The sequence below is a fragment of the Zea mays genome, chromosome 2, assembly GCF_902167145.1.
Source record: "Zea mays cultivar B73 chromosome 2, Zm-B73-REFERENCE-NAM-5.0, whole genome shotgun sequence".
Classification (NCBI taxonomy): domain Eukaryota; kingdom Viridiplantae; phylum Streptophyta; class Magnoliopsida; order Poales; family Poaceae; genus Zea; species Zea mays.
In genome coordinates this window covers 163,667,215-163,678,218 of record NC_050097.1, presented here as the reverse complement: position 1 = coordinate 163,678,218, position 11,004 = coordinate 163,667,215, and the positions used below count along the sequence as shown (strand labels likewise).

The window sequence follows — 11,004 nt, the reverse complement described above, 5'->3', positions numbered from 1 at the left end:
GAGGCGCATCTGATTAGTGTGGATTTCTGCAACTTGTAGTTTTATCCCGAGTGTTACGTTTGGGTCATAGGATATGTATTAACGTGTATACATTCGCTCTATCGTTATGGTCCGCAAGTGAATCTATCTGCTGTAGCTGTAAGATGGCTTGCAGTTTGGGAAATGTAAGACCAAGAGTAATCATTTGGTACAACTTCTGCAACACTAATGCCAAACTTCCAGCTTGGAAAATACGAACACTTGGTCAATTATTCATTTGCACTGTTTGCCCTTGTGTCTCTTTGCTTTTGTCTACAAGCCATTTGTATGTCTATTGCATTTCAACGTATTTATATTTTTGTCCTTAAATTAATTTATTATAAATATACATTTCAGTTCCATCTGGTTCTTCGACTTCAACTTGGAACTCTCCCTTGTGAGTTTTTCTAACCAAACTCCTTGGGTCAACCTCCATATTCGGAAGGACAACCATCTGTGCAAACTCCTCAACTTTAGCCAGCCGCCACTCTGAGAGTTCTTTGGAGGCTGTAGTCATTGAACAAAGGCGTTCAGGCGCAATATCTCCAGACGAAACCCTCTCTCTTAGCTCAGGGTTGCTTTTGTCTTTCAAATTAAACAAAAGAGATCTGCCCTTTTCCTTGTACTTCTTATTTACCCCACGAAACAATTTGAACGGCTCCTCTTCAATTCTAAACGCCAAACTTTCAGGCCTTTGATTAAATTTCTCCTCATCCATTGCTAATTCATTAGCAGACTTCATTCTTTTTGACTCAGACTCCACATCAGAAGTTCGCAGACTTTTTAAATCATTAGGTTCTGCGTTAGGTTTAGAAATCCCAACAACATGATCAGAAACCCAACTAAGCCCGTGACCTTGCAAAAGTTCTTCTGCAACCATACACTGACCTAATAAGTCGTCTTCTGAAGAAACCTGATTTGACGGTTGCTGCATGCCATCATTGATACTCATGGTCATCTGTGAAGCTAAATCACTGATTAACTTCTCATTTTCCTCACATCTACTAGGAGCTACAGTTGTGGCTATACCTGAATTGGTTGTGCACACATCTTTTGATGTGTTTGCCACTAAATCCTGTACCACATCTCCTGCTGCCGGTTTGAATTTATCTGTAGAACCATCAGACTGCACATTATCAGGAGATTGACTCCTATTCTGCTGATCCGAATCCAAACTCAGCGCAGCAATAAGTGACTCCCTGAACTTGGACCTAACAGATTCAAGTTGATGATGCTGGACCTTTGACGTTGGCTCCTTCTGTGCAGACCGCTTATTAGATGACTGGAATGATAGAGATTTCAGCATTTGAACCTTTGGACAAGCAACTTTCTGTTGTGATTTCCTGCCTGCCATAGATGGTGAGGATTGTAATCTAGCCATTGCTGGAAAAGATGTTTGAATATTTAGCACCTGCTGGGGTGGCCTCAATGATACCCTACTTAGCAAAGGTTGTGCCGGACATGAAACCTCTGGCCTCGAAGCACCTAGCTGGACTGATTGCTGATTCACGGGGACAATATAATATGAGCTAACTGGTACTGAGGTTCCCATATATAAACTCCAGTCACCAGGCAATGATGATGGATAAAACATAGATGGATACTCTATTTGATTAGATTGGACATTTGAAGAGGGCAGTGGTTGTAGTCCGATGTTGTTTGGCATGGGTGCCTGCCCTTTCTTTGAGAATTCCATTATGCCAGTAACTCCCAAAATTCTTGGAACAAATAATAGTGCTATTTACCAAACTTCAAAATGCAGATATCTGAAAATGAGACAAATAAGTGGAGGCACATTATATTGTGCATTGGATGCTCGGATTGTAGTCTCAAGCAAGCCAGCCAATTGGAAGGAGCTAATCCTATTTGCTGGCTCTGATAATTCGGGGCCAACAACGTCCATAAGATATTGGACAAAATCACCCTGCCCAAGAAGCAAGTAACGCTTAATAGCAAGGAAGTGGTCCTTAAATCGGCACCGTTTATGAATGACATCCATCAAATGTCGATCAATCCTCTTGGCTATCTCAACCACCAGACAAATTTGACCTAACACATTATCCTTTGACCATTTGTTTTATTTATATATATATTGTTTTTTTTCATATATTACCTAACACTGTCTAGATGTACATAAATTACCATGATATTATATGTTCCCGTTGCAACACACGGGCACTCACCTAGTATCAACATATGTACTCAGATTTATGTCCTGGCTTTCTAGAGGCCATCGTGAAGCATTCTAATATCCTTTTTCCTTTCTATGCTTATGATAAATTATTGTTGTATGCTCAAAGTAGATGGTCAATTCTGTGGCAGACAAAGCTTGATGGAAATATTTCCATTTTCGACTCAATTGGTCTTCTATTGGTCGATGATTTTTGAGGTTAACTTATTGCTAGTATTTTGGGCTAATGAATTAATAGGGTGTTTGGTTTGAGAAATGAACTATTCCATCATCTTCTCACTCCTCACTATTTTTGTTTGGTTTGTGAAATGGAATGAGTTGATCCATCACCACCTCATTCCTCATAGTTACTTAGTTGGTACTAATATGAGGAATGGGGTCATCCCACCAAATTTGAGGAATGAACTCATGATGCACCACTTCAATTTGGATGTATTGATTCCTTAAACCAAACACCCCCTAAGTTTCAGAAGGTGCTCCTGAAATTAGCTTTCATGAATTAGTGTGTCACTGTCTCTATGTATAAGGTAGCTGGTCATCTTTGTGGTAGAACACATGAGGTGTTTACACCCTGCATTGTATAGTAGTTGGTCTGTGAAAACTGATGAGCTTTCCAGGAAGCTTGAAGCATACAAGAATAAATCAATTAATCTTGAGACTTCATTAGCAGAAGCAAAGCAACTGGAAGTTACTAACAGCCTCGGTGCAGACAATGACATTTCGGTGGAGTGGAGGAGATACAACTGGTAGGTTGGAGAGTAACAGAGGATGATTTTCGTTAGAGAACAAAGTCTGTGCATCTGTGGTGACCGAACTGACTGAGATCGTAATGGTCACCGAACAGAGTTCATTCCTCGACAAAATTAGGGTGTCGTTTTGCAAGAAAGAGGGCGGGGGCGAAGTGCCGGAGGGGAACAGAGCCAGAGCCAGAGAAGGGGCAATTTTCCTCCCGTCACTGCTTGCGGTGGCGCGCACAGTCAACTCAGCTGCGACTGCGGAGGGGAGGTTGCCAATGGCGAGATCTATGGCGTCGAAGCGGAAGAAGTGGAGGTCGTGGAGCTGACTGAGCGGTTGCTTCGGTGTCATCGTGGAGGCAGAGGATGGCCGATGTTGTATTGTTTAATTGTTTTGCTCTGTGGGCCACACCAAACTTTGTTGGAATACGAGGGCAGAATGTCGGAGGCCTAGTGGAGTCTGGAGGTATGAGACGCGTGTGTTAAAAGAGAGAAGGATTGTTAATTGTTTCTTCTAACAAAACAACAAAGGTGGCGCAGTGGTTCAAAACTGTGCATTAGAGTGGCTAATTCACTTGGTTTAAAGGTTGACGGTTATAAATTAAAAATTGTCTTATATAATATTATTTAAGACGCTTTACAACCATTTTAAAAGTGGGACATCTTTTATAACTCCATCAAATTTGAACAATTCATAGGCATCTTAATAACTGAAAATTAATTGCCTCGTATAACATAATTTGTAGTAGTGTAAAAAGAGTATAAGCAGACTAAGTCACTCCACTAGTGCCATAAGTGCAAATCTATATACAATACACTAGGAGCTCTCCAATCTCACCCGAACGATAATTTCTAAGATATAAGAGCAACTCTAAAATGATGTTAGAAATTTTACCCCAAAAATTGATTATTGAGCAGGCTAAAAAAATTTAAGAGTGAATTATGATGGGTACTCCAACAGTTCCTTTAAATGTGACATGTGGCGCAATCTGTACAGTCGTCGGGAGGCCGTGGATGATCTGATACGTTGAGGAATATATTGGGGAGGGATGGAACACACCAAATATGAGGGAGAGGAGTAGGGATGGCAACGGGTACATAACCATCGGGTAGTACCATTCTATACCCGTACCCATAAAAAAAATTCTACCCGTCGGGTTACCCATATATGCTCGCGGGTATAAAATCTTACCCATACCCGTACCCGCGCGGGTATTTTTATCCGTCGGGTAACCCATACCCGTTAGGAAAGTCTTAAATTCCAATATACCATTCACTCAAAATATTAAATAAACATACAAAAATAACTTAAACTTCACATATAACAAATCATATGATTACATAACTTGGTATCTAGACAAATGATAGCTAGAGAAGGGTTTTATTTTAACTAAGATGAGCTCTATTAGACGTTATAGTGGTATTGATGCGGGTATATTTTACCCATGGTTAGACGGGTATGGGTAGTTCCAACCCGTACTCGTACACGTCTACCCAACGGGTAGAGATTTTTACCCATTAACATACCCGCGGGTAGAGAAATCATCCGTACCCATCTTCATATCGGGTAAAACCTGTCGGGTATTCGGGTTTCGGGTACCCATTGCCATCTCTAGAGAGGAGGCTGTGGATGCGAGACGCTATTTTTTTTTGGGGAAGAATGATGGAGCTGTTGGAGTAAGAAAAACCACTATTCTTGATTAATATCTATTTTGGGGTTAATTTATACGTTCTTTTGGAGTTACTCTATGTGAGTGGAGCGTGTTTTTTCTAACCTCAAAAGATGCCCGCAAGTGTTTGGAGTTTAAGGGACGATAACTAAAGCCGGCCAAATGGTACATTTATAGATCCACATTGAAATCCAAACGTTACCACTTGGTGGGCTGAAATTGGGGACACTACACATGTCTAGTTCACCAGACACATGTCTTCACGACTATTACAAACTAGTTAGGGCATGCACATTGATGTTTAATGTAGAGGTTCTTGAGATGTTTAAAATGAGTATTTAAAAAATCGCGGAGCCGTCTCTCAGTGAAGAGACATCTCTAGCTTGTAACCTAAGTAGCAACAGACACCTCACCTCCTACTGTACGAATTCGTCGTCTGTTCTATCGATTCGACGTTGTACAAACATATTTACTTTTCTATTTATTAATAGACTATATTTATAGACACTTTATTTTATAATAGTCTCTTAATTGTCTCTTGTGTTTGGAGAACCGTTTTAGTGTCTTTTCCCTGTATATACCCTTATTACCTTTGTTTAGATTAGGTGCTCTCACCTTGCGTGTCAGATCAGATAGCACAATTTACATGTTCTGAGTGCTTTATTTGATATAGTATTCTGTGCTACACCATACACATTTAGTAAATATTAGAGCCAGTGTATCAAAATTCTTGATCCATGAGTTCCCTATCTGGTGTGCCATATAGTGTTGTACCGGACACGTCTAATGAGTGAGCATGCCTCGTATCCTATGTAGAGATGGCAATGGGTAAAAACCCGCTGGGTATTACTTGCCCAAACCCATACCCGCGAAGAAAAAATACACCCGCTAAAAAATCCATATCCATGACGGGTATAAAATTTTGCCCAAACCCATGCCCATGCGGGTTTTGGGTACCCAACGGGTTTCCCATACCCACTAACATCGACATAAAAAATAATTCATCATGTAAATGACAACCAATATATTAATAAGTTAGGATAAAAGGAGTAAGTGATAACTAATTTTAGCTTAAATTTGTTACATGAAGTTTCTTTCAATTAGAACATATTCAATTAATAATATTATGAGACATATTTATAAGGAATGTTGATTTTAAGGCGGGTTTTAAAAACCCATGGGTTTGCGGGTATGGGTAGTGAAAGAATAAACCCATGGCCACGTACCCGTTGGGTTTCCATTTGAACCCATTACCAAACCCATAGGTAGAGAAATTGACCCAAACCCATACCCTAATAGAACAAAAACACACCGGGTTTCGTGTAGCGGGTACCCATTGCCATCTCTAATCCTATGTACCGTTGGACAAGTTTGGTGCCTGCTAAAAAACTATATGGTGAGCACTTCCTCATTACTTCTCAAGTGTGCTAAATCTCAAATATTTCTTCAAACATATTATAGCACAATTATTATTCTCAAAGTGTTTTTAATAAACATTTTCTTCTGGTCTTCAAGTGTGTCACTAGGCCTATATGCAATGCAAATAATTCTAATACCTAGTGGCACTAGGTGATCAAATTGTCTAATTAATATTTTCTATTAATAGTTCGTTAATATATATGATAAAGGTTGTATCGTTGATGTTGAATCTATGATAAGTGCGATTGTACGTACACTCTATCACTACCGGAATCCGGCTCTTTGCTAAGTGTCAAATAATTTGTCGAGTGCCACGCAAAAATCCTTGGTACAAAAAACACTCGGCAAAGAAATTTCTTGCCAAGTGTTTTATTTTTGACACTCAACAAAGAGTTTCTTTGCCGAGTGTTTTTTTCAACATTAGGCAAAGACAATTTAAAAATAACATTTTAAAGCAGTAAATTAATTCAAATGAAAAAAATTCAACTACAAATTTGTATAACTCATCAAGATGTACAATTTATATTTTGATCATTTCTTCATATCACAAAATAAAAGTAAATTTGTTCGTAAAACCTATATATCTCTCGTAGTTTATTAAACCACAAGAAAGATGTTTTAGATTTATGAATAATGTTAGAACCATCATGTGGGATGAACAAATGACCAAAAAACTAAAATAAACTTTTGTAGACCTTGAGAAGTTATATAATTTTGTAGTTGGCAACTTTTTCATTTGAAGTCATCTTGTCAACGACAACTACGTATGAATTTAAATTTTTAAAATTTGAATTTTGAAAACCCTCGAATGGAAAAACCACCAACACGAAAGTTGTAGGTCTTGAAAAGTTATGAAACTTTGTAGTTGCCAATATTTTGATTTGAAATCATCTTGTCATGCAAAACTATGTTTGAAATTTAAAATTTTCAAACTACCTCGGATAGAAAATTCATCAAAATAAAAGTTGTAGGTCTTGAAATGCAATGAAACTTTGTAATTGACAATTTTTTGATTTGAAACAATCTTATCATAGAAAAATTCGTGTGAAGTTTCATTTTTTTTTGTAAATGGCCTCGGATGTAGAAACTATCAAAATAGAAGTTGTAGATCTTAAAAAGTTATGCAACTTTATAGTTGACAAAATTTCAATTGAATTCATTTATGTGACACCCCAGTGTCACTCAGGGTTTTTCTCAAATGCCAAACCAAGAACCATCATTTTATGTGAACCAAAGTAAGCATGAACAACAAAACAAATTAAGTGAGAAAGAATTCACCAAGTATATACTTAAAAGTGTCATGATCAAAACCATTGAGACTTTTGAAAGATAAGAATGTGCAACCCTAATTCAAAACCCTAAGTAAACCCCATGAACAAAATTCAAGAAGATGTGAAAAGGGAATGAAAAGTTTAAAATTTTGAGTTGAGCCAATTATATAAGTTAAAGTATATTTGTTAAGCAACAAGAAAGATTGAGAAGGCTTAGCCAAAATAACTCAATTAAATCCCCAAAACAGCCCTTGATCAATGAACCCTTAGAGAAATTCAGATTTCTGAATTTCTGAATTTCAGACCTCTTCTCAAAGATCATCTGTGTTCTCTGCTTTTCCAAACTCGAAGCCAGAAGATCCAAATATCAAAGTCGTGCCAAATTACCTTGAACACATTCTGGGAAAGTTTGAACTCAAACCAAATCCATTTGACACGGATTTGGCGCAGCTCAACCTCGGGACCAGGCATTCTGACACTGGCACCTTGGTGACGCTACAACTCCCTGTCCCTAGCCTAAAACCGCACGTCGTCCATACACAAAAGACAAAGCTTGGTCTGGTGAACAAATCCCTTGCAGTGATCTTGCCCAAATTCGCGAAGATTTGCTCCCAATCGGCGCTTGAACAGGGGCAGAGGCAACGGGAACACGTGTTCGACCGCGGCTAACACCCCTGGTTCACGCCCGTTCGCGCACCGCGCCTTCCCCGTGCACGCCCGCGCGCACTCGCCGGTCCACGACCGCCCGTGCACCGCGCCGCGCCTATAAAGCCTTCCCAAGCGCGCCCCACTTCGCCCCGCACTCACCCTCACCGGCCAGCCACTTCCCCTTAGCTCCGGCGAGCTTAATTCCGCCCGCCATTGCCGCCAGAGCTTCGGCCACCGTGGCCAGCCCACCCCAGCCATCTTCCGGGCAAGCCAGTGCTTCGGCTAGCTCCGCCAGTAGCCCGTGAAGCTTGCCAAGCCCTCGGACCCGACCGGACTTCACCGGAGGCCCGAGATCGACCTCACCGGACTTCGGTCTTCCGCCGCCGCGCGTGGACCGAGCTATCCAGTGAGTTTCCGCCCAATTCCTTTCGCTCATGTCTTCTCTGGCATCCCGTGGACCTCCCTGACCTATTTAATTGAACTACCTCGCCGTGACCAGGCCGGTCTCCTCGCCGCCGACGAGCATTCCCGCCTGCGCGCGTGGACCGACCGACTCCGGCCATCTCCGACGGTGTTCCGCACACCGTTGTGATCCCCGCGACCTCCCCTTCACCCTCGACCTCTTCACCGGAACAGTCTCGCCGCCGGTAAGCCCCTCCGCCCTTTTCTTCGCCGCGGCTACTGTTTAAGGTAAAAGAAGGACCTCGGGTTAGGTTCTGTAGAACCCGAGGGGTTTTCTGTAATGTCAGCGACTCATGTGAATAGTAACCTAAGGACTGATTCGCGAAGGAAAACTTAGAAAACCGCCAGGGACCCCAGTGCAAAGTGGATTTCCATTTAATCAATTCTGTTATTCTTTTTAAAATGACCAGAGAACTTAGAAAATCCATAACTTGATGAAATCTTAATAAAAAGTTGTCAAACCAATTTTACTAGCTCTGGAATATTGTAATCTGTCATTTAAAAATAGTGAACCCTATGCTTTCTGTTCTAAATTTTAGAGTTTAAAATTAAAAACAGAAACCCCCTAAACCTTGTTTAATTAAGGAAAATTAGTTTTTCTTTTGTGCTGAGCTTAAGAAAATTTGTAGGTGTTTATACCTTGTTTAGACACTGTTTAAAAATAGTGGGAACCCCAGCATTGGAAAATATGATGTAGTTATTCATTTAAAGCTATTTTGTCCAAAACTTAGAGGAAATCAGAAAGGCATTAGAAATTAATGAACAGTGATTAATAATATTTTTCCTAGTTTACTTATGCAACAAAGAACCTAGGAAAAATGCAGAGACCATTAATTTGGACCAGTTTTTAATTAAGATGCTTTAATTAGCCTTATATAGACTGAAAATCAATTATTAGAATTGCAAAACTATAACCAAAGTGATTAATAAAAATCCAGTGAACTTATAACCACCAGAGCCCCACTACAAAAATACAGAGCACCCCAGCCCAACTCTTTAAGAAAGGAAATTAAATGCAAAGTGATAATAAGGCATTTTCCAAATAAATCATGAACAACCCCTATTAATGTGACAATGGGCAACCAAAAATTAGCTAAGTCCCTGATGGGACAATCCACCAGAGAAAAATGCAAACCCATGAAGAAGTAGTAAACTCATACCTTTTGCTAGTGATTAAAGAGAAAGACCACTTAATTCAAATAATGCAAACCACCCCTTCCCTTAAGCAAAAAGAAGCCAAACTTCAGAATGATTGCTCTTGCACAAAATACCAACTAAGAAAAATAAGAACTCTGTTGTTTGATGTTTTTCAAATATAGTGTTAGTAGAAAGCACCCATTTGACTAGAAACTTGAGAAAACCATAGAAAAATAATTAAAAGGTATTAATGACTAGAAATTTGTATCAAGTCATGTTATAACACCTAAAAGCCAGCAAAAATGAGGTTCAGAGAATTACCCACTGTTAAATAATAGTTGTAGTTCAAAGCACCCCTTCTGCCCTAAAATTTGGTAATTTTGTCCAGAGAAAACCATTCACCTTCTGACCCCCAAATTTTGTGACAGAGAATCATACACCAGTAACAAGCCACTGTAATTTTTGCAGAATTTTTGGAATTTTATAAAAGCAACTTGTAGTTCAAACCTACTCCAAAACATTAAAAGAATAAAAGGAAGGAATGAACCTCATCCCAATGAGTCTAACTTGAGAACTTACCAATTCTCCCTAAGACTTAAAAATAATTCAGTGGAACCCCAAAAAATAAACCTACCACTTACCTTAGCTAAGTTTAACCCAATTTACCAAGTATACCACCCAAGGGTTTTACATAAGTAAAGTTAACTTGTTTAAACTCAAAAGATCATACCCCTTTAAAGTTGTAATTTCTAAAAGCACATATCATATCATGCCTATATCTTATGCATTGCATTCATTAGATTGTAATCTTGCCGACGGAGAGTACGTGCTCATCCCCGAGCAAGGACCTGTCCAAGAGGAGGACCAGGAGCAGGCTTCAGAGGCTGCTATTGAGGATCTCCCCGCAGCCCCAGCAATTGAAGGCAAGCCCCGATCTTATGCATAACCATGTTATTATATGCTACTTTACTACACTTAATGCTTGTAGGATTGCAATGTGCACTTAAGTGTAGGAGTTGCTTGAAACCTCTAGTTGCATGAACTTAGGATTCCTTTTTGAGATGAATACTAGTATGCTAGGTCGAGTAGCTGCTTGCTAATCAGGATCTCGGTAGAAGTCGAGTGATTTTTCTAGCACTCGCGCGAGGTCAGGAATTGATTGTATTCATCTTGATAACGGGATTTATGTTGGTCTATGGACTTGGATCTAGGGAGGATGCCTTGTCCATGAGACGGGAAAAATGAATTAAGGATTAATGTGTGGATACCTGAGTCAAGCTTTTGAACGTACTAAGCACATGCCGGGAAAAATGGTAACCGGTAAACCTAGTACCTGAGTGAAGCCGGGCGCGGACTTTATCCCTCATGCGACCTGAGACTGGGTCTCCCATGCTAGCTATGGTGGGTACAAGTGCGGTCACTGCACGGCGGCAGCCGGGGTCAGTGGAGCATTG

General features: G+C 40.0%; 1 protein-coding gene across 1 annotated transcript; it reads right to left on the bottom strand.

The window, feature by feature from the left end:
* Nucleotides 1–343: 343 nt before the first annotated feature.
* Nucleotides 344–1,714, bottom strand: LOC103649038 (uncharacterized). Its single transcript, XM_008673389.2, has one exon. It carries the CDS (start codon nt 1,712–1,714, stop codon nt 344–346), a length of 1,371 nt encoding a protein of 456 aa, XP_008671611.1.
* Nucleotides 1,715–11,004: the final 9,290 nt, after the last annotated feature.

Excerpts from the sequence above, each read along its gene's own strand:
- LOC103649038 (XM_008673389.2), bottom strand. The coding sequence starts at position 1,714 with ATGGAATTCTCAAAGAAAGGGCAGGCACCCATGCCAAACAACATCGGA.